The following is a 27981-nucleotide window of genomic DNA, read 5'->3' on the forward strand; positions in this document are numbered from 1 at the left end:
GCTGGGTCATCCCCTTCTGGGGTGAAATTCGCTTGTTGATAGCTGCTTAAAGTGCGATATTGAGGGAGCTCACACGAAGTGCGTCTTTCCTCCATGACAGCTAGGCCCCACCCCCTGCATTCATAGTGAGAGGAGGGACAGTGTAGCTGCTGCTGATTTAATAGGGAAATGTATAGCTAGGCTAGTGTATTCAGTGTCCACTACAGTCCTGAAGGACTCATCTGATCTCTGCTGTAAGGACAGCACCCCAAAAATCCCTTTTTAGGGCTAAAACATCAGTATGCTTTTTTTTTTTTCCTGTCTGATCTAATTGCAGTTGCCTGCCTGCCAGCTTCTGTGTCAGGCTCACAGCGTATACTGTGCCCACTTGCCCAGTGCCACCACTCATATCTGGTGTCACAATAGATTGCATTTAAAAAAAAAAAAAAATAGAAATTTGACTGTGAAATAATAGTAGTCAGTTTCCTTCACACGTGTGCGTTTCAGGGCCTGCCAGGGCACAGTGTCACACCAGTGCAACTCATATCTGGTGTAACAGTAGTGTACATTTAAAAAAAATACAATTGACTGTAATAGATTGAATAGCAGTTAGTTGTCTGCAAGCGTGTGTGTCAGGCCTACAGCGTCTACTCTGCCAACTTCTGCCAGTGCCACTCATATCTGTTGTCACAGTAGCTTGCACGCATAGTACCACTAATCAAAAAAAAAAAAATGACAGGCAGAGGCAGGCCACCCCGCAGGGGCCGTCGTGGTCGTGGTGCTGTGATTCCCTTTGGCCCTAGAATAATGCCCAGTGTTCAGAGGCCATGTACCCTGAACTCGAAAAGTTCTGAGGACATAGTTGGCTGGCTAACACAGGACACCCAATCTTCTACAGCTTCCGCTCGGAACCTTGACGCACCATCCTCCTCCAGCTTAGCTTTGGGCACCTCTCAAGTTACCACTCGCCTGCCTGCCGCCACCACCAACACTACAACACTAGCATCACAGCCGCTTCACTTGATCTGTCAGAGGAGTTATTTACACATCAGTTGGAAGAAATGAGTGATGCACAACCATTATTGCCAGAGGATGTAGATAACAGGGATATGTCTCAGTCAAGCAGCATTACACACATGGACGTATGGTGTGATGATGATGATGTTGAACCCGCTGCTGCTTCCTTTGCGGAGTTGTCAGATACAAGTGAAGCGGTTGATGATGACGATGCGTCCGTGGATGTCACGTGGGTGCCCGCTATAAGAGAAGAAGAAGAAGAACAGGGGGAAAGTTCAGATGGGGAGACAGAGAGGAGGAGGAGACGAGTTGGAAGCAGGGGGAGGTCGTCGCAAGGAGCTAGTGGCACAGTCAGACAGCATGCATCGGCACCCGGGGTCAGCCAGACAGCACGCCAATCAACGCATGCTGTTGCCACCACCAGAATGCCGTCATTGCAGAGCTCAGCAGTGTGGCATTTTTTTGTGTGTCTGCCTCTGACAACAGCGATGCCATTTGCAACCTGTGCCAAAGGAAACTGAGTCGTGGGAAGTCCAACACCCACCTAGGTACAACTGCTTTGCGAAGGCACATGATCGCACATCACAAACACCTATGGGATCAACACATGAGTACAAGCAGCACACAAACTTAAAGCCGCCATCCTCCTCCTGGTCCAGTATCTTCAGCCACGTCAACCACTGCGGTCCTCCTTGCCCCCTCTCAACCATCCGCCACTCCGTCTCTCGCCTTGAGCAGTTCCTGCTCATCTGCCCACAGTCAGGTGTCTGTCAAGGACATGTTTGAGGGTAAGAAGCCAATGTCACAAAGTCACCCCCTTGCCCGGCATCTGATAGCTGGCTTCTCTGAACTCTTAGCCCGACAGCTTTTACCATACAAGCTGGTGGAGTCTGAGGCGTTCCAAAAATTTGTAGCTATTGGGACACCGCAGTGGAAGGTACCCAGCTGAAATTTCTTTGCACAAAAGGCAATCCCCAACCTGTACTCGATTGTGCAAAAGGAAGTAATGGCATGTCTGGCACACAGTGTTGGGGCAAGGGTTCATCTGATACCTGGTCTGCAAAGCATGGTCAGGGCAGGTATATCACCTACACTGCGCATTGGGTAGACCTGCTGACGGCTGCCAAGCATGGAATGCGTGGTTCTGCAGAGGAGTTGGTGACACCGCCACGATTTGCAGGCAGGTCTGCTGCCACCTCCTCTACTCCTCCTACTCCATCCTCTTCCATAACCTCCTTGGCTGAGTCCTCTTCTGCTGCTGCGTCTTGCTCCACATCAACGGCACCCCCCCCAGCTCCCCAGGTACTATTCCACATTCCGGATATGGCAGTGTCACGCCGTCTTGGGGTTGACTTGCCTGAAAGCAGAGAGTCACACCAGACCAGCACTCCTATCTGCCCTGAAGTCCTGAAGCAGGCCAGGAAGGTGTGTGGCGATTTCAGGCGTTCCTACACGGCCATGGCGCACTTTTCAGATATCCAGCGGCGAAACAACATGCCAGTGAGGCGCTTGATTTGCGACAGCCCGACACGTTGGAATTCAACACTCATAATTTTCGACCGCCTGCTCCAACAAGAAAAAGCCGTTAACGACTATTTGTATGACCGGGGTGCTAGGACAGCCTCTGGGGAGCTGGGAATTTTTTTGCCACGTTACTGGACGCTCATGCGCAATGCCTGTAGTCTCATGCGTCCTTTTGAGGAGGTGACAAACCTAGTCAGTCGCACCGAAGGCACCATCAGCGACATCATACCATTTTTTTTTTCCTGGAGCATGCCCTGCGAAGAGTGCTGGATCAGGCCGTAGATGAGCACGAAGAGGAAGAGTTGTGGTCACCATCACCACCAGAAACAGCCTTATCAGCATCGCTTGCTGGACCTGTGGCAACGCTGGAAGAGGATTGTGAGGAAGAGGAGTCAGAGGAGGAATGTGGCTTTGAGGAGGAGGAGGAAGACCAACCACAACAGGCATTCCAGGGTGCTCGTTGTCCCCTATCTGGTACCCGTGGTGTTGTACGTGGCTGGGGGGAAGAACATACCTTCAGTGAGATCACTGAGGACGAGGAACGGGACATGAGTAGCTCGGCATCCAACCTTGTGCAAATGGGGTCTTTCATGCTGTCGTACCTGTTGAGGGACCCTCGTATAAAAAGGCTGAAGGAGAACGACCTGTACTGGGTGTCCACGCTACTAGATCCCCGGTATAAGCAGAAAGTGCCTGAAATGTTACCGAATTACCGCAAGTCGGAAAGGATGCAGCAGTTCCAAAATAAATTAAAAAGTATGCTTTACACAGCGTATAAGGGTGATGTCACAGCACAACGGGAATCTAACAGGGGAAGAGGTGAAAGTAATCCTCCTCCTCCAACGACCACGCTGGCAAGGACAGGATGCTTTACAGACGTGTTGTTGATGGAGGACATGCAGAGCTTTTTAAGTCCTACACATCGCCACAGCCCTTCGGGGTCCACCCTCAGAGAACGACGCGACCGACAGGTAGCAGACTACCTCGCCTTAACTGCAGATATCGACACTCTGAGGAGCGATGAACCCCTTGACTACTGGGAGTGCAGGCTTGACCTGTGGCCTGAGCTATCCCAATTTGCGATAGAACTTCTGGCCTGCCCCGCTTCAAGTGTCCTGTCAGAAAGGACCTTCAGTGCAGCAGGAGGTATTGTCACTGAGAAGAGAAGTCACCTAGGTCAAAAAAGTCTAGATTACCTCACTTTTATTAAGATGAATGAGGGATGGATCCCGAAGGGACTGACAGTGGGCGATACATTCGACTAAAAAAGGCCTGATGAGGGGGACGTAACAGGGATTAAACTGATAGGAATAGTACTACTTAACACATCTTATAATAACGCAGAGAGAGGCAACGCAGAGAGAGGAGTCTGAAGAAGAGGAGTGAGAGGAGGAAGGTGGCTTTGAGGGGGTGGAAGACCAATCACAGCAGGCGTCCCAGGGGGCTTGTTGTCACCTTTCGGGGACCCTTGGTGTTGTACGTGGCTGGGTGGAGGAAGAGACCTTCAATTACATCAGTGAGGAAAAGGAACGGGACATGGCTAGCTTGGTATCCAACCTTGTGCAAATGGGGAGTTTGCGGTTGTGCAAATGGACTGTTTGCGGTTGTTTGCGGTGCGTTAAACGGGGAGTTTGGTCTGTCACTGTGAAGCGGGCATAACCCTTACACTACCTGATCGATACAACATCATACCTGATGTTTTAAAGCACGTTATTCCAAACAATTTAGGAATGTTTGGTGATTTATGCCCTTAATGGATTAAAACCAGACTCTGCATCAACATTTGGTTCGCTAACATTTGCGGAAATTCGCGTTCGCCGTTCGCAAACGGAAAATTTTATGTTCGCGACATTTCTACTTATAACAACTTACCCAGAATAACTTGATGCAAGACATAAATGATGACAAACAGGCCACAACTTTATTTAAAACAATACCATTATTAACATAACACATTAACCTTAACTTCCATTACCAGATCCTTGCCAACCAATTTACATAACCTAGGCGCTTGCCTCCCCCCTTTTCCATACCCCACAATTGGCCTTCCAACTGGCCTTCCAATACCATCCATGCTAACCACTGGCTTTGGCTCAGTGGGCATGTCCTTCATCATAACTTAATCCCGAGGCTAGGGGAGGGGATTAACCAGTCCTGAACCATTTCCACTGGACCGCTGGTCCAACCCTGACTGGCAAGGACCTTCATCCGCCTGCTGTGACAAAAAAACACAATTAAAAAGAAATTGTAACTCAAAGTTTAGGTGATCTACCCCACCAGCTAAAACCTATAAGTGTGAGTGCAGCGCTTAAAAATTAGCAGACCTTCCTTCCCCTTATAGATACAGGGGATTGTATTCCATATACATGAAAAAATAATAGAATAAAGCACAATATAGTGAAGTATTGCGAATTAGAAGATAGTATATATTGTGTATATATCACACACACGTCATAGCGCCTTTTAACGTTATAGGCTCTTCTAAACAGTGTCGCTTCCGTGCTTTAAATAGGTGGCAACATTAACCTTTCCTTTCTACTGGATTGGTATGGATTATCTTCACAGTGATTGTAACATAGAAAAGAGACAGAAAAGAAATCTGGGTGCAAACAATATTTCCAGGTGAGAAAACCAAAAACTGATTAAACTTGCTCACCTGGTTCAGAGCCTATTGTATAATGTGCTCAGAACTTTGAACTTGGTGTCATATTAGAGGGTGACACTCCCTTCTTTGGAACCAGGAAAAAACAGGATACTTCAAAGGATGGACAGTAAGGTGACTTAAAATGGGGTTATTACTAATATAAAACAAGATAAATTAAAACAACTTGAACATAGGGTAAAAACATATAAAAAGTATATTCCTTATGCTTATCCTCGTCTCTCCAAAATGCGTTTTGCCGATAGGGCTTTTTCAATAGGTGGTAAGTCGGGTTCCTGGTTCCAGAATTAAAAGGCTTAAAGTCCCTCCCATCCGAACCCATTACCCAATCGGAGTTTTCCTTCTGTAGGTGTTCGTCATCCTGGTTTATTGAAGGGGTGCCTCTCTTCATTGCGGCCGGAATAAAGAAGTGATTTAGGATTTCCCCGAAAACGTCACTTACGTTTCGGCAGTTTTAGACTACTAATCCCATAATGCAAAGGTGCGGTACATCACTTCCAGTTTCGCTCGGTAATGGCAAAAGAAGTCCACTATTGCACAAATTCAATGATCATGTATGGGAAAGTGAATTAGTAATATATAAAATATGATTAATATATTGAAACATAGTACAATTTGTTACGTATACAGATTCAACATCCTAACGCATTTGAAAAATCAATATATGATCCATAAGAATCTAAAAAGCATATAATCTAAAAAATATAATTAAAAATGAATAGTGAAAAAAATGTTACAAAATATAAGGGAAATTTACAAAAAATGACACACCTCACAATCTTTATTTAAACCTGAGGGGCTTAGTGTATTAAGGTAAAAAAAATCCACCTCATCTCACACATTCCTAATGTTCTTATTATGTCCTCTCCCCTCCAGTTAGCTTTAATTTTCTTAGGGTATATGGGTCAAAATTGCCTTAACATAGAAAAAACAGGTCATTGCCCCATACCCCACCCTCACAACCATATCCTTCTGTTAGATATAAAAAGCAATGCCCCCAATATAAAAAAAAATATACACATAACATTATTCCAACATGAACATAACTTAAAGTGCCAACATTTATTATAAACTAACCATGGCAGCGGTATACCCAGATACCCCTAACTCACCAGGTTCTGAGCTACCGACAGAACTCGAAACCTACCAACTTACCAATAACCACATTTTGCCATTTCCATAATCTTCCTAATGGGGAGCCTATTTCCTCTCCTTCAGCTCCCTATCCCACTGCTGTGACAAAACAGGACAACCCAACTGAAAACCAAAACCCACGGAGGGTTGGTGGGACAAACTCAGCCAGGTAGGTAATTAAAAGTGACTCTTTCCAAGATGTCTGCCTATTTAAATAGCCAAACCCCTTACCCACAAAACACCAATCCCTGCTTGCTTCCTCCTATGCCCGCCTCCTAACCCCTGTCAAGGCCCCTTTCCACTAAGCTGTGCTTTTGTCACATGGGGCTACATGTCAGAGAGGGCTCTAAAGGGGGCATGGGGCAATAGCCCCTCAAGGACCATTAGCACACAGTGTTTATAGACTGCAGTTTTACAGTACTCCAGGCAGGGGTGTACCTAGAGCACTTGGCACCCGGCCGGATCCTTTATATGGCACCCAACCCCATCCCCTACCCCATCTTTAAAATGTTGAAAACACCCACAGTGTTTTTAAAATTTTCAGGAATATTCATTGCAAAAATTTTAAACTGTATGTTAGAAAGAGTCCCCTCATGGCCCAATTAGAGACTACAATGGAGTTTAGTGGGCACTGGAGAGGGGTCTCTAACACTCTGGCCCCCCATTTACAATATAGAACATAACATAGCTCTCTGATATCAAGTCCAAGTTGGCTCTCCTCACCATACTTACTGGTGCTGGCTAGCTGCTGTGGCTGGCAGGCTGGATAGCTGCTGTAGCAGGCTGGCAGGCAGACCTGCTGCTGTGGCTGGCCAACTGGCTTCCCCTGGCAGGCTTCTTTCTTCTCCCAGCAGGAGTCTGTTTCTGCTCCAACCCCTTTGTGTGTCTTTTTCCTCTTCCCCTCTGTGTGTCTCTTCCCCCCTGCACTTCTGTGTGCCTCTTTCTCCCCAACCCTTTTGTGTGTCTCTTTTTCCCCTTTCCCAGCCACTCTGTGTGTCTTTTTGCCATCCCCCAGTACTTCTATGTGCCTCTTTGTCCCCCCAGCTTTCTGTGTGTCTCTTTGCAAACCCAGCCCCTCTATGTGTCACTTTGTCTCCCCTTTAGCCCTTCTGTGTGTGTCTTTGTCCCTCTACAGCCCCTCTGTGTGTGTCTTTGTCCCTCTACAGCCCCTCTGTGTGTGTCTTTGTGCCACAAGCCCTTCTGTGAGTCTCGTGCCCACTTTTTTGCCCCCTTTCCTCCTGTGCCCTTCTTTTGGAGGAGCTTCTGCTTCATGTACCCAGTCTGACAAGAAGCAGTTCTGTGCTCTCTGTGAGCACTTCCTGTCAGACCAGGTAGGAGAACAGATGCTGCACTACTGCAGTCCGCCTGCTCAGCCACACTACATTTTGTGACTGGCAGAAGGGGAGTGCACTGTGCTCCCTTCCTGCTGTTCACCAGTAGATCGCCCCCCCTCCCCTCCCCTAATGAGTGGCACCAGGAGAGGACCGCCCCTCCACCCCCTGCTTAGTAAGCCACTGTCTCCTGGGATAGTTCTAAGTGGCCTGTAGTTTCTAGAGACAACCAAGCTGCCAAACTGTGATGATAATGTATAGTATCTCTGGAGATGTTAACAAGTGATCACAGGTAAGATGAGACTGTGCACATGACATTGATAACACATACCAATTGATATCAGTGTGCAACGGAATCAGAGTCTAAGTCTCTTAGACATGCACAGATCTCTGTGAACGCTCCATTGTGCTGAGCACATCATATCACTAAAGGGTGTAGAGGTATTTTATGTCACAACTTCCGACATTTTCCACCCTTCCCTGCCATTATCTCATGTATTTATTCATATATATACATATGTCCCTTACCTACACTATGTTAGCGCCTAGCCAACATTTTCATATCTGTTTATTTAGAGGGAAACTCTTAGCACCATAACAACTATAGATCATTGTCACGGTTATGTAGTCATAATTCTTTACTTTAGGTTATGTCAAACTTCTTTTTTGAGCGGTTCCACTGATACTGCCAGGAAAATGCTGACGCTCCACTTTTGCATTATCCACACAAATCCATGTTTACTAGCACAGAGTACTTCATACCTTCAAACTCCAGCATTCCGAGAATCAAGAAGAGATAGGAGGGAGATAAAGGGGTCGGGCCATTGACAGATTTGGGGTGAGGGTGGGTCCGCTCAAATTCCTGTCAGGTCAGCCTGGCTGCCTGTCCATTATAGAGGCAAGCCAACTTAGAGCAGACCCTGCAGCGAGCACAGTTCCAGTGCTCACTGAAGGGTCCTTGTGCCCTGAACATAGTGAAACCACGTCTAATAATGCACTTGCGCTGTGCTTGCTAAGGGCAGTTCCCTAGTGTTGAGACAGGACTCGAAAACCAGGACAGTCCTGCCATAATCGGGACTGTTGGGAGGTCTGGTATCTGCCCACTGATAATTTTGAATACTGTTATTCTCCTGCTAACTCTTAATGTACGTTTATATACTGTTGTCCTGTTAACTCCCAGTATTCTCCAAATGACTGCTTCTTGCTTTATAAATATTATTGCTTAGTAACAAAGACTCCATATGATACGCAGTGCCTCAGCGTTTATATATGTATATATAGTGAGCTTTAAGAAACATAGATTGCTCTTTAGTTGTATTTATTTATGTAATCTGCCATTTATAACAGTCATTTTAATACTAGCCATTAAGATGCTACCTAAAAGTACCAGCTTTATTCTTGATTTGTTTGTGATTTATTTCAGACTTTTCCCTTACATGTGGAATTAATACTGTTCAAACATTTTATTTGATTTAAGCAGCCTTACAATGTGATTTCTTCATTATAGGGGAATTCCAATAAAGCAGTACTATGAAATTACGCAGCTCAAAAAGAGTAATGTTCGTGCTAGTGATGACCTGTAAGTACCTAGAATAAATAAAATAAGAATACGTGGATATTTATTGCACACATTTGTAAACTGTATATTAACTTGTGCTTAGACAGACAGAATGTATGCAAATGTGCCAGGTAGACTACAGGGGGGGGGGGGACTAACTTTTTTTTTGTCAATCTTTGTTTTATTGAAGCATTATGAGTACGTTACAGAAAGGAAGAAAAGGAGAAATATATCAGTGAAAATGCACATGTAGACAGTAAACAATCGCATCGATACATTCTCACATGAGCGTCTGCTTCATTTTATGTTTTGAACGACATCGTGTTATCAAGTTAGATAGGCATATATAGTTATTATAGAGTAACATTCAGTCATATTGGCTGACTACGTAAGTAAGATTAAAGGAGTAAACTAACGACATGCTAGATTAGGTATGTGTACAGTAAAAGTTGTTGCTAAGTTAACAACAGGCTGAACCAAGACGTATTGTGTGCGCTGCGGTACGATTACGGAGTAAAATAAAAATAATGCTAGAGATCATGCATGGCTGTTAAGGGTTAGTAAAACCGTCTGGCTGTCTAAGCGCACAGTCTGCATATCTTTAGAGGGTAAGTACAAGTGAGGTACACACTGGATAGCATGTTTTGGCGTTAAATAAACAGGCTGTGTGCCCAACATTAAAAACTTAGTAAGATAGATGGTGGTGAGAGAGAGGCTAACACGCCATGCTTATAAGGTTGCTCTGTAACGATAAGCGTGATTCACATTATATACATAGCCGTTACGTTATGCGTTTAGTAAGTGGAGGCCTGTACTTGGTAGGTTTGGGAGTCAGAGCAGTATCAAAAGTAAAACTATACAGTTATGCAGTATGTGTGGAATCAATAAGACTTAGCTAATCTAATGTGGGATCAAGAACACAGCAGAACTTGCTATCATCTTCTATCGCATTGGGGGGGCTGCAGAAAAAACATCTAGGTCAGATACATATATAAACAATGGGTATATTCCGTGCAGCGGTTGGGCTGTCAGACTTAGAGTGTGAGTACATGAGTAAGTGTCACCAAGACTGGTAGGATCTGGCTGTTAGTGCTCATTTAGGTATTGTTTGGGGTTCACAATTCACAAAAGCCTACTCAGTTAAAACTATATGCATATATATATATATATATAGGCAAGAAAAAAATAAATAAATAAATTATATAGAAAAAAATTTAAACAGTGGGGCTGCATGATACTGGGAGTCCATGGTGCTGCGCAGGGCCTTCTCCAGTGCTTGGGTGAGGTGTCTCGGCCTCAGTCCACTGAGTTGACAGTAGTCAGCCAACGCCTACTCTGCTTATCCGTTGGGGTTGTGTGGAGGCCTCTTGGGCTTGTATGGTCCATGCCTTGTCGGAGGCCTGAAGCGGTACGTCCCAGACTCTAGGTCCCCAGGATGAAATCAAGTCCAGTGGGCTTGTGTGCCATTTGGAACCCAGGTGCGCTGCTTGTACCCTTCTGCCCCGGTACCTCTTGAGAGCTGATGCCCTTGTGCCACGAACTCGGGGTCCAGTGTGGCCCGAGGTCTCCCCTGTCGGGGTTGCGCGGAGGGTCTTGTTCCTTGGTCGCCGTCGCTGAGGTTCTGCCACCCTCCGCTGGTGTGGCTGGCATCTGTGGGGTACATCCCCTCTTGCTCTTGGACCAGAAGGGCCTCCGGGTCGGGAGGATGTGGCCAGGTGATCCCAGGTGCTTGAAGGCAATGATCTAGTACCCCCCTTTGTCGGGGCCACACGTGTTGCGAGCTTCATGTGACTTGGCCCAGCAGCCTGCATATGATTCGTTAGTTGGGCCCAAAAGTTGTCAAAGATGATGTCTATCGGGTCCCTCTCGTTTTCGCTAATGCCCGGCTGGGTAGATTGGGGTTTGTCTCGCTGAGTTAGAGACGCTTTATCCGCCATTTTGGAGGTACCACTCCCCACATTGCTTGTGTGCGTCGCTTGCTGGGTCGGGGGTTGTGGGGTGTGGGGCACTCCGTCTGGTGGGGACCGGGATCTCCCCAACCGGTCCATAAGGGGGGGGGAAGCCATACATATTTTTGTGCCGTCGCGTGCGGCTGGTGGGAAAGCGGACAGCATTCCCCGTCGCCTCTCGCGGCAGGGCTCACTTCGCTGTTGTGGTTCCCTGTAGTCCTTAGTGTCGGTTGTGGCATCGCCAAGTTCAGTTAACGCTTCCCAACGTTGTGGTGCATTTTGCCAAGGGTTTATGTCGCTGTAGCTCAGGTTAATCCAAGGAATATGCTTTCCTCGGCGGGAGCTCAGGCAAAGCACGACCTGGCCGCTCGCTGGTTAGGCTCCGCCCCGGGAACTAACTTTTTTTATTACAGTAGTTATTGGGATGCATGACGGCACCACTGACGGGTCCCCTGCACCCCCTTATCATAAATTCCCACACCCCACCCTTAATTAAAAAAAAAAAAAAAAGCTTGTAAGAGAAGATCAAGGAGCTGGCTGAGTGTGATAGGATTTGCACTCCAACCAAGGCTGGCTGTATGACCAGCAGTACAAATTAAGCAATACGGGTTTAACTGTAGCTTCAGTCTGAAATTGTATATAGGTTTTATACTAAATCACAGAATGTATGTGTTGATAAAATTCTTTCAGATTCAACATTTTTATAACCCCCCCCCCAAAAAAAAACAAAGCATACAGTAAAACCAACAGTAATTTGTGTAATAAAGAGTCCCCTGCACCCCCTTAACATAAATTCCCTCCCCCACCCTTAATTTAAAAAAAACCTGCACCCCCCACCCAAAACATACAGTAAAACCAACAGTAAATTGTGCAATAAAAAGTCCCATGTACCCCCTTAACATAAATTCCCTCCCCACCCTTAATTTAACCAAAAAAATAAAAATCAAATAAAACTGAATTGGAATACACAATAACTCTGTGCAAGAAAGAAAAATAATAAAAGGGCTGCGTCACATACAGGGGAGCGACTAAACAACTAAATAGAATATAAACCAACAAAGGTATGTGAGCGCTCCAAATACAATATGACCACTAAAAATTATACTCCAAAGCAGCAGCTGTTGAGTAAAAAATATGAATATACACAAAGTATTTATTAAACATATATAAACAATGAAATAAATAAAATGTGGATACAGTAATAAAAAATGTATCACCACATGAATATGTCCAAATCAAAGTTTAAAGATACACAGTGTGGGGCCCCCAACACTAATGCAACCGTGTGTATCAATAGAAAACAAAAAAAAACAATTATTTGTGCACATCAAAATTAAAAATGTCAAATATAAAAAAAGAAATATCAGAACCCAGACACATATAACATTCCTGGGGGAGGGAGCTCTTAAACCCGCCAGACAACCAGGTATAGGTTGAGGGTGCCGCTGTGAAAAATCTCCCAGAGTTAAAAACTCTGGGAGTGAGCCAAAGCAACTTACCCTATTCACCCGACCTTCGTGTGACGTAGATGAAACTGGGTTGAGAATACAGAGGAGACGGAAAACAGATCGTCTACGTGTTTCGTCCCCTTTGGAGGACTTTCTCAAGACCGTCTTGAGAAAGTCCTCCAAAGGGGACGAAACGCGTAGACGATCTGTTTTCCGTCTCCTCTGTATTCTCAACCTGGTTTAATCTACGGTCCGGGAGTGATTTTCGGCAGCTGTTGTGCTCAGATCCTCGTACACATTCTATCTCGTGGTAGGGAGTTGGCGTGCTCCTCTAACCTCACACGAAGGTCGGGTGAATAGGGTAAGTTGCTTTGGCTCACTCCCAGAGTTTTTAACTCTGGGAGATTTTTCACAGCGGCACCCTCAACCTATACCTGTTTGCCTGGCGGGTTTAAGAGCTCCCTCCCCCAGGAATGTTACATGTGTCTGGGTTCTGATATTTTTTTGGGGGGGGGGGGTTCTATTGATACACACGGTTGCATTAGTGTTGGGGGGCCCCACACTGTGTATCTTTGAACTTTGATTTGGACATATTTAAGTGGTGATACATTTTTTATTATTGTATCCACATTTAATTTATTTCATTGTTTATATATGTTTAATAAATACTTTGTGTATATTCATATTTTTTACTCAACAGCTGCTGCTTTGGAGTATAATTTTTAGTGGTTATATTGTATTTGGAGTGCTCACATACCTTTGTTGGTCCACCCTTAATTTAAAAAGAGAACCTGCACACCCCAAAACATACAGTAAAACCAACAGTAAGTTCTGTAATAAAGAGTCCCCTGCACCCCTTAACATAAACAAAGAGTCCCCTGCACCCATAATAAAGAGTCCCCTGGAAACCTTCTCTACTTACATTTGATAATGGCTTGAGTCTGCGCTGACTTGCTCTGCTCTGAGCCTCCGACTACTGGTGCCTAACGGATTATGTATTCTTCCGCTCCTCCTGAAAGGTTCCACGGGCTGCCTGTCTTCTGGTCCCACCTAACCTCGTGCCTCCCCCCTACCACAGCAGCTAAAGGGTTAAAAATTATTTATTTACTCACCCGATTCCAACGCCAATCTTCCTTGGCACTCCACCCCCTCCACCGTTATCCAAGGGGGGACGCTGTGAGCGTCTCAAACGCATTAGACTACTTACTTACTCTACCTACTCTCGTAGGTTTTATTAAGAGGCAGCAAAAAGTCTCGTAGTTCTCAAGGTTCATTTTTCCTACCCAAGCAAGCGTCTCTTCCTGAGTCTATTTAACATAACAAAACCATCAATCAAGCAGTTTTCTTTAATTATGTTCATTGGCATTAATGTCATTGTTTTATTATGTATGATCCAACTATGCAAATAGCACAATGTATCTTACCTGGATTAATAAATCCAGGACATACTTGAAAACGAGAGAAATCTCAATGTATCCGTCCTGGTCAAATATTTAATAAATAATGGGGGGAGGGGGGGAAACAATAAAAAATAAAATCCAATTAAAAAGTTGCAGGACAAGACGAACCTGTCTATTATGTTACGTTCCGTTATGTTATGTTTTCTCATGGTTACATCTACACAACGTAAAGAAGAAAAAAAGGAAAAAACCCTTGACGGACTGTGACAATGATGGCATCAATGCTTGTGAGGACTTGTTACAGTTTAACTGTATAGCAAAGTAATGATGTACGTACACTGAATATGTTTTATGGCTTCTGCGTAAGCCCGCACACTGTTGTCATGTCACTTTGCCCGCCAAGATGCAAAAAGAAAGTATTTAAAAAAAAAAAAGTTGCAGTAAGCAATAAATGACCTTTAAAATAACTAACCTTAACAACTGTTTCCCTTTTATAGGTATCCGAAACCACCTTCTGCTTCTATTAAGTGAGTAAAATATGTATCCAAACAATTATATAATGAATATAATCATGGGTGTTATTTTATTTATTAGTGTACATAACTTATATACTATGGAATTAAAGGTATTATTAATATTTATTACATCGTTTTTAGAACATTTTCATAATTTAATTATAATAATAGTGACATCCAAAGCCATCGATCAGATATATACCCAATTCATGTTTTCATTGCTTACCTTTTCAATATAGTGACAGACAACTTGATGTGGAATTTCCTGCAGAACATCCCTACCATTCCCACATATCCAAATGTTCTATGTTTCCGAACTTCGAGCCTCCAGAGGACCTGGCACATTCCACTCCTGTACTGCACCCACAATGCCCAGCACGGCCCTATTCCACCATTATTTTGAGGAAAACAAAAGGTATCAATAGCCCATATTCTGTAAGCATCTGTCAAAGCATCTCATTTACAATTTAAAGTAATATAATGCAGCTGGAAGGAAAATTTTACTGAAGTGGAAAGTTTAAACCTTCACCCACTAATTATATATTTTTACAGTGATATTTAAAAGCACACGCAAAGCACCATAACCACTTCAAAGCACTGTTGTGGGTATGTGCCAGGAGTAAGTAAGTAGTCAAATCCCTTGCTAATAGTTTGATAGCTTTCCTGGGGACCGCCAGGCACTGGTTACATCCTGTACTGAGAACCTAAAGCTCCTGTTAGATGTCTCAGAGCATCGCTGACTACCATGCTGGCCATAGCTCAGTCCTGAGAGCTTTCGGCTTATAGAGGAGGTGATCGGTGTCCAGCAGACCTCAGGTAAGTTGTCAGAATTGATAGCAAACTGTTTGCCATTTCACTCACCAAAGTCAATCCTGGCACCATAACCACTACAGTGCAATGTTTTGTAAAAAGGGCCTTTTATGCATAATCAACATCCCTGGCAGTTGAAACATTTTAAACATTAAAAACTGATAATAAACAATTGACATACAATGAAAAAAAACGTAATATGTCGCTCTCAGCTGTAGAACTGGAAGGGTTAATTTAGAGTTCCATATGGATGTTAATTTATTCAACCAGAGATAAGCAGGGTGCATTGGGAAGACATTCCTGGTATGAATAGGCATCACAGGCTTACAATGTATATTGGGGCAGCTGAATGGGGAACTACTCTTTCCCACATTAAATTAAAGGGAAAGGAGGTTTAGCAGAAAATAAAGGAAATTGCAGGGAATGAAGGTTGGCTAACAGAGGCAACTTCACAGCACCATAAACACTTCTATAAACTGTTATGTTTATGGTATTTGAAGTGTGCAATAAGGCCCCACGCTCCCATATATAATTACTTAAATTATAGTACAAGAAACAGAATTCGGAAATATAAAGCATATATCACTAACATTCATTTACATTTTAAATTCATGGTTAGCAATAACTCATTAATCTTTACACTCCATTTCTATAGCCTAAATTTCAACTGCTCAATTGGACTGTAAAAGGTTCCATAACCACTGCAGTTCATTGCAGTAGTTATGGTGCTATAAGCCTGTGGGCGCCATCGCCTGGTTTTCTTTCAGACTGTTTAGGAGTGATTTGATAAAAATTGGGTATTTCCCCAGTGCATATAAATAAAATCTCAGCAAATTGTGCTAAACTGACAAATCACACAGGTTTGTGACTATACCTTCTAATTTATGTTTTACTTTATAATTTTACCACTACAGTGGGACCTCAGTTTACAAATTTAATGCGTTCTCCGGGACGTTTCCTATTGCGAAAAATTTGTAAACCATAGGATTGCATTGAAAACCAATTAATCCGTTCTGGAGGTTAGAAAAAAGTAAATATGAGCTGGCATGGAAACCAACCCACAATGCAGAACACACAATAAAAGGCATGCAAACGATGAAGCTCAGCTCCCTACCTTTCCACAGCTTGAGAAATGCACCAAAAAGTCCCAAAACAACTGCAAACAATTTCCAGAATGGCTCCATAACTCGATGCAAAAACCGCTCCAACACCTCCACACTCGATACCACGTGCAACGCACAGGCTCCAGCATGCAGGGGGCGGTGCTATAAACCTCCCAGGTGCAATGCATCCTGGGGAAACTTGCTTTGTATTGCAAAAACTTTTTGCTAACCAAGGCATTATTTTAAATGGATTTTCATTTGTAAACCGAAAATTATGTTAACCGAGGCGTTTGTAAACCGAGGTCCCACTGTATTTCAATACTTCGGTCTCCGTTGAATTTGTGCCTTGGTACCAAAGGCGAAACTAGAAACCATCTGGCCCCAGTGCGAATGTTGCCCTGCCCTCTCCCCCATGTGTCTCATTCCCCCACCCCCAGTGCAGTGTGCTCCCCTCCTGCCAGTCACCCAGTGAACACGCATCCCGTCACTGACGTGATGCCGGCCCACAGTCACAGGGTAAAAATACATACCAAGAAACAGCTGGGCGCCCCAGAGTGATGAGCCTGGTTGCAGCGGTGACCCCTTTAACCACAGTAGGTATGCCGCTGCTTTTTGAATATTCATTAATTATGCATTACCTTTATTTTGTTTTCATATTATTTTCTGATTTGTCTTTATTCAGATCAATAAGGAGATTTTTTGTGTTTTTTAGGAAATCCATACAGGCATGAGGTGATTTATACTCCCCCTGGTTCACTAAAGGAACGTTTGGTATGGCCAGGACAGGACGGATTTTATCATGTAAGTATTGGGGGCATGTTTATGCTTTGCTTTTATTTTGGGGTTTGTAGGAATAAATCTACACTACATTTACAAAGATACTGTAAAAAGGAAAAGGGGAAAAGTAGCTCAAATATTTCCTACCTTTATTCCCTATCTATATTTTCTTTTTTTTCTAAAAAGTTCTAGATGAATGGAATACTGTGTAGCACATAAACACTTGTGAAAGGACCCAGTGAAATTAATTGAAGCCAATCGTGATTTTATACTATGTGATAAGAACTACATCTTAAGCACAACTGTACAACAGAAAAATTCTCACAAATTCTTGACATACACAGCAACATACAAACGCGTGTTTAGTGTTCCTTTAATAATTTGGCGTTCATTTTGTTTATGTGAAGGACAGATTGCTTAAAATGTCTGAAGGATTGCTTAGAACCGTTTTACTAAACAGCTAATTGCAAGGAAACAAAAAACACAATTGCAAAATTGAAAAGTTTAGAGTTGGAGATTTTTTTCCACATACTAGTGAATAAATCCCATACTGTAAACATGATCTAAGATACCTAAAGGATAATCAGAACAGAATTACTGAATGGCAATAATAAAGAGAGCTCTGTGAACAATGACAGGGTTAGAATCATCAAGATAAAAACCTTAACCCTTGGTCCTGTGTATACACTGTTGTTAAATACAGATATTAAATGTTTAGCTAGAAAAGTTCAGGTCTTTGGCTCCCCAATTGTCCCCTTTAATGTTGAAAGATTTTATAGTAAATATAATAATCCCATAATTTCCCTTCACATGCCTCTAGGCATTGAAAGGGAGCTGCATAGGCCAATCCTGACTGTACGTTAAATTCGTAGGTGTACTTATTAGGAAGTATAGCTCTCATTGTCTGTATGATTAATTGGCAATTCAGAAATTTAAGACGGCACCTCTACCTTCTACGTTACATGTGCCTACATACAATGAATTGTGGGTATAAAACAACAGCTACTGACATTATTGTTGATGGATACAAGAGTTGAAGAGGGCCCTACTCAAATGGGCTCTCAATCTAAGAGGAAAGAAGAATACAAGAAGATCAAAAAGTGTTTGAAAGTAGTTATTCTAGGCAATGTAGAGTGGAAGGAGAGAAAGAGTTAATTGGACTGTACGAGCATAGGTTATGCATGGGGGCTGAGTGTTATCAAGCCTTAAAGGCTTTCACACTAAACATTGGGAGCCTTTTTTGGTTTGGTATGCTCTTCTTTTCTCAAAAAACTAAAATATTTTTGCTCATTGGTTCCTTGGTATATATTTTGGTTCTTTTGTATTCATGCAACATATTACCCCTGATGGTTGCATGTCATTATCCCTTCCTTATTTTGTTATTCTTGTTTGTTAGGGGGGGTGTACATAAAGATACTGCTTAGGATATTTAGTCTGATAGTATTCTGTGATCTAAATATAGGTATTATGTACATGTTTGTATTTATTCATTAAATTCATTTATTATTTGGTTTATTTTTAGACTCTGCAGGGAATAGAGTTGAGTGAGCACCCTGTTTTCATTTAATTGTATTTATGTTTCTCCAAGGCAGCTATTAACTCTATGGTGTGCCTTCCATAATAATCTTTTGTATCATGCGAGAAGTTACGCAGGAAGGTGGTGATCTTTCCTAAAGAGATGATTTTTTTTTTTTTATTGATAGACCCCTAAATCATTTAGCTTGCTTAAGTGCTGTATGTGTGTCCTTTTTTCACAGCCTGTAATGAACCCCAAAGTGGGAAAACAATGCAATTCAACTATATTGTGATTCTATTGTAACTGCACCTCAATGCCTAGTTTAGTAAACTATTCAGGAAAGCTGTTACTTTCTAAACAGTGATTTTTCGTCGTCACGAAAAGTAAAAAATTATGCAGAGTTACTACAGCCCGTAAAACCTGTTTTAACTAGCTAAACTGGAAAAAAAGCAGTCTAGGACATCATGCTCCTCTTTCAACTTCCTACCGTTGCTATAGATACCTCCAGTAGACTATTATAAGCACAGTGCTTGTGCCTTGGGGCTGCACAACCTCCATGACTGCTGACCCTCTCCCTTTTTACCTTCCGTTACCCTTCCCCCCAATAAATCACAGACAACCAAATTGTGGGTAAGGGCAACGGCCACAGCTTTTATTATTAAACCAGCATAATTTAAACCAAATGTCAGCTGCTGGATTTTCCCAGCAGACAGCTAACACAACAAATCTTCCAGAGCCTCTTCAGCCTGAATTCCGTCCTCAACCAGACCATGAACCCCAAAGTGTGAAAACAATTAAATTCAACTATATTGTGATTCTATTGTAACTGCACCTCAATGCCTAGTTTAGTAAACTATTCAGGAAAGCTGTTACTTTCTAAACAGTGATTTTTCGTCGTCACGAAAAGTAAAAAATTATGCAGAGTTACTACAGCCCGTAAAACCTGTTTTTAACTAGCTAAACTGGAAAAAAAGCAGTCTAGGACATCATGCTCCTCTTTCAACTTCCTACCGTTGCTATAGATACCTCAAGTAGACTATTATAAGCACAGTGCTTGTGCCTTGGGGCTGCACAACCTCCATAACAGCCTATAAATACCAGACATGTCCTGCGTGGCCTACAGCAGGAATGGCTTAACGTGGTATTTAGACTGGCTGAGCATTATGGGAAATGTAGGCTACAATCTATTTAAATGTGCCTTATTTTAAGTTTTCACTCATGTTTTAGGCAAGTCCTACTGGACATGGACAAAATAGCGTTAAAGGGTTACAGAAATTTCCTGTTGGGTATTACTAAAAGGTCCCCCTGTTTGAATGATGGGGAAAAAACAAACTTTAAAACTTACCTGTAATCCAGTGTCTGACGTCAGCAGGGGGACTTGCAAGGTCCAATCACTCAGAAGCCTGTGATTAGTCCATTTCACTGGCTCAGAGTGCATTTAGAAAGTAGAAAAATTATAAATGAAGGGAGAGGGGAGAAGCGATTAATACGTCTATTGCTTGCAAGCTGTGCACCCTAACAACTGATGTAAAATATGCACAGAATTGACAATAGACAGCCCAGATGAAAGTTGTGGGCAGCCTAAGCCACATGTGCCTTGTAATTAGCCCCCGGCGAACAAGTGCAAATAATTCTGAATGTGCAGCATGTCAAGCTGAAAAGCTGCACATACAGACTCCAACCACCAGGACCACTTCAAATCACTGAAGTGGTCATGGTAGTTGGAGTATACTTTAAGCATTTAATGTAAAATACACTACCAGGGGAGTGACATTTTTTTTAAAATCTACTTGTCCAAGGGACTAAAGTGGTAGCCCAATGTACTTGTCCATCATGACAATCTACTTGTCTTAACACAAAATAATTTAAATTAAAAAGATTGTGGCCACTGCCAATCGCTGTGGACATTAGCAGTGCTATTTGCTGAACTATGAATTGCCATAAAATAAATCTGAAAGGAAAAATGGACTCAAAAATAGCTAATGTGATAACATTCTCTATCTATGCTATCGTCATAACATGGTTATTTTTGCCTCAGTTTTGACATTACAATTTAATTTTCAAAAATTCGTAGACTTGCAAATTACCCTGTGTTTTAACCACTGGTCTCCCATAGTCTCCCTCTTTTTCATGTTGGCTTTTTATTATTTTGTGTGCTGGCTGTATGTGATGTGTACGTGATGTGCATGCACTGGCTGGATATGATTGTGATACACTGATAAACACACACAGACCCATACACAAACACAATGCACTCTGACACACTTATACACTGACACACATTGATCCATACACACAAACTACACATTCTGTGACCCTCACACACAGCACAGATTACCAGCAGCAGTCTGTTTACATTACAGCGTGTAAGCTACCGGGATATGACGTCACACTGAATCCCGGTTGCCATTTTGAGGATCAGACGCTTCTCCAGCCCCTCAAACCTCCCTGTTAGCTGCAGTCGCCCCAGTTATGGCCTCCCAGTATGACAGTCCGGCTCTGCACATGAGAAACACTACCAGCCTGGCACCAATTTCCCTAAGACAAGCCTTCCGTTTGCCCACACCAGGGTTAAAAGAATAAAAAATCATCCTGCCTGGCGCCAGGGACTCCATGTCACAGGCGATAAAGATTCCACATCCCTGCATGATATAATTACACATTAAACAATTGCAGGTGTTGTTAAACTGAAGATATCACAGGATACTTTCTAGAAATTTAGACTGGTGGGAGTTTTGATCATTTCTTGAAGGTTATTCTATAACATTTGCTGTGGACTGTTGGTGCTGTCTATTTTACCTACTTCCTTTTTGTATCATGCGACAGACAAACTGCTAGCAGCGTATATGAACAAGGAGATGGTTAGCATAATGTTTACTATATAGGGACTGATTAAATAGGAGAACAAGTGAATTATATGGTAATACACTTCACAGTAAATAAGGTAAAGTAACTTAAATATATAAGCTAGGCTTTTATGATAAAAAAGAGATGTTTTATTCTAATATATCACTAATGTTTTATAATTTTCTTTATTATTTAGTTTCCCAAAGGTCATCAGGAGAATGGACAGACTTTCTATCCTACACCCCCGAAAACAATGGCTCCTAATGCTTTATCTAAATCTCACGAGGAAACATTATCTGATAGGACAGTAAATTTACAAAAAAATATAATAAAGTCACAATGGCTAACATCATACAACCGCAGCTTCACTGGTACGTAAGATCAGTAGATAATTCAGTCCTTATAAATATCTATGAATTCATTAAGTGAGCAGTGAGTTGTGATGAGCTGGGAAGCAAATTGCCATTTTTTATTCCAAAAGTCAGACTGGAAAATAAATTGTTAACCATACGTGGAGAATTTTTTCCAAATCGACCGTTTAGCGTAAAATTTTCAAACCTTTTGTCACCTCGCCACAACTCAAAGGGACAACAGACTTGAGGCAGTCGTCAATTTACTGAACAATCATTCTTTGGGATGATATGTAACATAGCAGTTAAAAACATATCTTTTATTGATATTGTCTCCACTAGTTTCTGTTATCTTACAGCTTTCTGTTCCCTCGGAATTTGGCATTGCCCTTTTTTACCCTATTTGTGAATTTAAATAAAGTGTAATTTATTTATTATTTATTTAATTTATTTAAGTACGGTAATTCATTTCAATACAGAAATACAGACAAACTATGAAAGTGAGACTCACATGCTGCTTGCTAAACTCTGAGTTATTTGAAAGACAAAACTGAGGTTGAAAAAGCCTATCTGTGACATGTTTCATATCAGCTATTTTTACTTTCATTTTGCCATTCGGATTTTAATTTTATACAATTCAGAGTTTAGTTAATAACTCAGAGAGAGGATGGATACACATAAAAATCACCAAAAAACTTGAATTGTATTGCATTGAAATCTTTACTGCAAAATGTAGGTTAAAATAGTAGGTTGACCCCGCTCACCTCCAGTTACAGTTTGGCCATTTTTGCCCAGACTTAAATACAATTCAGCTTTTAGTGAATATCCCTCCAAGTATGATATCAGGCAAAGGTTATACACTAAAGTGAAAATTCAAAGTACATTCCAAATGTAAGGCAAACATAGCCAAAAAGGAAGCATAGCTGAGTTAGAGATTTTTTTTTTTCCAATTCATCTATTTTGACCTTAAATTTGCAAATATCTTTGAATTCACCTTGAATTCTTACGTTAGTGAATAACCCTGTACATTTCAAACTATAGGTCACGCCTGCTGAGCTGGGAACAAATATTCAAGTCAGCTATATTTTGTTTGGTACTATGACCTATATCAGAAGATCGCTTTGAATTTATACGTTCGATTATAATCCTTCTAAAGGAAGACGTTCTTTGGAAAACCATAGAGATACATATGTTAAGACACACAGAGATACAAACACACACACACACACATCTGAAAAAGTTTTCTAACTAGGTTATAATGATAACTTACCTATTATAGCCTAATTTTTGCAGTTTGGCTTCCAGTTAACCAAATTTCACTGTTTGGTGAATAAAACCCAATGTATATGCCAAGTCCACAAATTCTATGGTGTAAATATGTCATGTCCGATGATTTAATATTGTCACTTTTTCAGGTCAAGGTGAAATGAGCCCTTTGCAACTGGATGACTTTCATCAGAAGCGTTATGACCAAATCATAGGACAGAAAGATGAAAACACAGAGCTGGTAAGATATGCTTAACTGGACAATAACCTCCTTTTTCAGAAAGACTTGAATCACTGCCAAGAAGTTTTTATTTGTAAATGTTTTGTTTTTTCTATAAAAATAATTCTGAAGCATCTACTTCCCTATTTTCTCCCGATACCATGTCACACCAGCGTTGGTGTCACACCAGTGTTGATATATTAACCTATATAACAGACAGAAATTCTATGCTTACAGTGTGTGTACTAGTGGGACAGTTTTATGTTATTATTTTTATTTTTTTTCTGTGAAAATTCAGATTTTAGTGATAATCTTGCCAATGTTTGTAGAATTGAATTCTCACAAATTTTTTTTAGACACTATAACCCATGTTTTAAAGAACCTCTAGTTAAACTAGTTAAACGTTAACCTGCTAACTCTCTGCCAATTAAAGGGATCCTGTAGTGCCAGGAAAACAAACCTGTATTCCTAGCACTATAGGCTCTTGGAGTGCGCCCCTCTGTCGGGGCCCCCCTCCCTCGGCTCTGAACGGGTTAAAACTCCATTCAGCCACTTACCTTAATCCAGCGCCGACGTCAGCTCCCGAGTAAAGCCGAATGCGCATGCGCGGCCAGAGGCACGTGCGCATTCAAACTCACCCATAGGAAACCATTACTCAATGCTTTCCTATGGTGATCTTATTTGACGCTTGACTCCATGCAGGGGAGGGCTGGCAGCCTTAGGCCTGGGGGGCAAAACCAGTCAAGTGGCCCATTGCGCCACCCCCCCCCCCCCCCCCCATGTGACATCACAATGCCCCACCCATATGATCTGCCATATGAACTAACGCCAGTGCTGCACACAGTGTGTGTTTACATTAAAAAGCCTGCAGGGACCAGCTATAGACACCAGAACCACTTCATTAAGCTATAGTGTCCCTTTAATGTGAGGTAAATTATAGATTAGTGTCACTAATAATATACTAGATTGCCTACTTACAATTAGATGAGGATGATGATGGGCTGCAGTTTGGCTCCACTGGTCTGGTGTAGAACAGGACCTCTGGAGGCTGTTTGCAACTGTGGTCACAAAATTCAACGTTCTGGGAGAATTGGAAGCAGCTCCATTTTTGGGGGGCCTCTTACACAGCTCAAGGTCTGGGCTCCAGTGCCTGACGGTGAGCATGCCCATAAGGCCCACTCATAAGTCCACTTATATGTTCCACCCACCCATGAGCTCGCTCACAGGGAGTGGAGTGTGTAGGGGATGTGTTATTGTAGTTATATGTGTGCTTATGGTATGTAGTGTATAGGGATACCAGTTTGTGCAGGTGATGCAGTGTGTTTGTGTGTAGTGGAAGCAGTGTGTATTTGTGTATAAGGAAATACAAAGGGAAGAGTCTGCGCTCAATAACAAAAAGAAAAGCTGCAACCCTAATTAGGGAATCCCACAAAACCCTAAAAACAAACTGGGAATGAAACAACGGGGGGAAAGGGCTGCGCTAAAAAATAAGATACAGTAAAATACAGTACAGTGTAAACCAGACCAAATGGTCACAATTTGGTAACAACGGAAAGTGTAAGTCTCTTTGAACCAGGTGAAAAAATAGTCTGTAGAAAAATATATATTTGAAGAGAGTCTTTGCAGATAAAAAAAAGTATACAATGTAAAAAATGGTAAAAAAATGAATAAAAAATGAATAAAAGATGAATAAAAAATTAGTCTCACTGATATAGCTTGGTGGGATATCTGTACAGTCCTCAGGAGTTGATCCGTCCGGGTAGTAGGATAATCCGTATATGTGGAGACAAAATAGGAGACACGACAAACTGCCAATAGTGAAGAATTGCGGCTCCAAGGGTGAAGTGAGAAAATAATATGATAATACACTCACATTTGTGGGAGCTTTGGACCAGCTCTGGACTTATAGGCGTTGCAGCGGTATGATCCCCGCTACCAGGATGTACTGGAGAAGACGTCTGGCGATCCAACCTTGGTACTCCGGAATGGATAGGAAACAACAATAGTGCTCTCAGTAGGCAGGGTATGTGAAATAACAGTAGATAAAAATTATACTTACAAATATAGAGCAGGAAATACTGCTCTATTAATAGGGCACTGGTGGAATAATCCCCACCTAGGATTTCTTTGGATCAGGATCCGAGTGTGAAAGGTAAAAATAGTAGTGGTTGTAAAATAAAATAATAATGATAAGAAATATATGTATATATATAAAAAGGAAAAATAAAATTATGGAACTATATATATATATAAAAAAAAGGAAAAATAAAATGTAGAACTGCCAGGATTAATAAAAATAATTGTCAAATAAAAAAGGAATTGGTCCTATAGAGAAGGTAACCAAAATCACTTTTAATATTTAAAAATTTAAAAATTTAAAAATTTAAAAATTTAAAAATTTAAAAATTTAAAAATTTAAAAATTTAAAAATTTAAAAATACACAATTGTGTATTTTTAAATATTAAAAGTGATTTTGGTTACCTTCTCTATAGGACCAATTCCTTTTTTATTTGACAATTATTTTTATTAATCCTGGCAGTTCTACATTTTATTTTTCCTTTTTTTTATATATATATATAGTTCCATAATTTTATTTTTCCTTTTTATATATATACATATATTTCTTATCATTATTATTTTATTTTACAACCACTACTATTTTTACCTTTCACACTCGGATCCTGATCCAAAGAAATCCTAGGTGGGGATTATTCCACCAGTGCCCTATTAATAGAGCAGTATTTCCTGCTCTATATTTGTAAGTATAATTTTTATCTACTGTTATTTCACATACCCTGCCTACTGAGAGCACTATTGTTGTTTCCTATCCATTCCGGAGTACCAAGGTTGGATCGCCAGACGTCTTCTCCAGTACATCCTGGTAGCGGGGATCATACCGCTGCAACGCCTATAAGTCCAGAGCTGGTCCAAAGCTCCCACAAATGTGAGTGTATTATCATATTATTTTCTCACTTCACCCTTGGAGCCGCAATTCTTCACTATTGGCAGTTTGTCGTGTCTCCTATTTTGTCTCCACATATACGGATTATCCTACTACCCGGACGGATCAACTCCTGAGGACTGTACAGATATCCCACCAAGCTATATCAGTGAGACTAATTTTTTATTCATCTTTTATTCATTTTTTATTCATTTTTTTACCATTTTTTACATTGTATACTTTTTTTATCTGCAAAGACTCTCTTCAAATATATATTTTTCTACAGACTATTTTTTCACCTGGTTCAAAGAGACTTACACTTTCCGTTGTTACCAAATTGTGACCATTTGGTCTGGTTTACACTGTACTGTATTTTACTGTATCTTATTTTTTAGCGCAGCCCTTTCCCCCCGTTGTTTCATTCCCAATTTGTGTATAAGGGATGTATTATGTGTTTCTGGTTGTGTGTGAGGGATGCATTGTGTGAATCTGTGTTTGTATGCATAAGGGATGCAAGGTGTGTGTCTGTATGTGTGTGCATTGAGTGTAAGAGATGCATTGTGTTTCTGTGTGTATGTAAGAAAAACAGTGTGTGTGTTTGCATGTGTGTGTAAGAGTTTGCAGTGTATGTTTCTGTGTATGTGTGCAAATGATGCATTGTCTTTGTGTGTAAGGGTTGCATTGTGTGTGTGTGTAATGGATGCATTGTGTGTTTCTCTGTGTGTAAGGGAAGCATGTTCTGTTTCTGTGTATGTATAGGGATGCATTGTGTGTTTCTGTGTATGTATAGGGATGCATTGAGTGTGTGTGTGCGCGCATAGTGTGAAAGAGCTCCCTGTCTTGCCCCCTGTCCTATAGAGCTGTCCCTTCTGTCCCTTAGAGCTCTCCCCTGCCCCTTAGTGGTCTCTCCTCTCCCCCACCCTCCCCTAGCGGTCTCTTCTCACACTCACCCACCCTCCCTGTGCTCTTCTCATCCCCCCTCCACCCTCCCTGTGTTCTTCTCACTCCTCCCTCTGTGTGTTCTCACCCCCCTGTGTTCTTCTTACCCCCCCTCCTCCCTGTGTTCTTCTTACTCCCCCCCTTGTTCTTCTTACCCCCTTCTTCTTATTACTCCCCCTTCTTCTTACCCTCCTTCTTCTTCTTACCCCTTCCTTCTTCTTCTTACCCCCCTTCTTCTTCTTACCCCCCCTTCTTCTTCTTACCCCCTTCTTCTTCTTACTCCCCCCTCTTCTTCTTACTCCCCCCTCTTCTTCTTACGCCCCCCTCTTCTTCTTACGCCCTCCTCTTCTTCTTACTCCCCCCTCTTCTTCTTACCCCCCTCTTCTTCTTACCCCCTTCTTCTAATTACTCCCCACTCTTGTTCTTACGCCCCCCTTCTTCTTCTTACCCCCCTCTTTTTCTTATCTCCCCTTCTTCTTACTCCCCCCTCTTATTATCCCCCTCCCCTCTTCTTACTCCCTCTCTTCCCTCTTCTTACTCCCTCTCTTCCCTCTTCTTACTCCCCCGCCCCTCTTACTCCCCCCTCTTCTTACTCCCCCCTCCCTCTCCTACTCCCCCCCTCCTTCTTACTCTCCCCCCCTCCCCTCTCCTTACTCTCCCCCCTCCCTTCTTCTTACTCTCCCCCCTCCCCTCT

General features: G+C 42.0%; 1 protein-coding gene across 1 annotated transcript in view; it reads left to right on the top strand.

The window, feature by feature from the left end:
- Positions 1 to 27981, top strand: part of SPMIP4 (sperm microtubule inner protein 4) — a 54327-nt gene that overhangs the window by 18666 nt on the left and 7680 nt on the right. The window contains exons 4-9 of the mRNA XM_063450707.1: positions 9155 to 9226; positions 14500 to 14529; positions 14757 to 14932; positions 17143 to 17231; positions 21767 to 21941; positions 23336 to 23427. Coding sequence (XP_063306777.1) covers positions 9155 to 9226; positions 14500 to 14529; positions 14757 to 14932; positions 17143 to 17231; positions 21767 to 21941; positions 23336 to 23427 — 634 coding nt within the window. The remainder of the gene's footprint in view (positions 1 to 9154; positions 9227 to 14499; positions 14530 to 14756; positions 14933 to 17142; positions 17232 to 21766; positions 21942 to 23335; positions 23428 to 27981) is intronic.

Source organism: Pelobates fuscus, chromosome 4, assembly GCF_036172605.1.
Source record: "Pelobates fuscus isolate aPelFus1 chromosome 4, aPelFus1.pri, whole genome shotgun sequence".
In the NCBI taxonomy this organism is placed as follows: domain Eukaryota; kingdom Metazoa; phylum Chordata; class Amphibia; order Anura; family Pelobatidae; genus Pelobates; species Pelobates fuscus.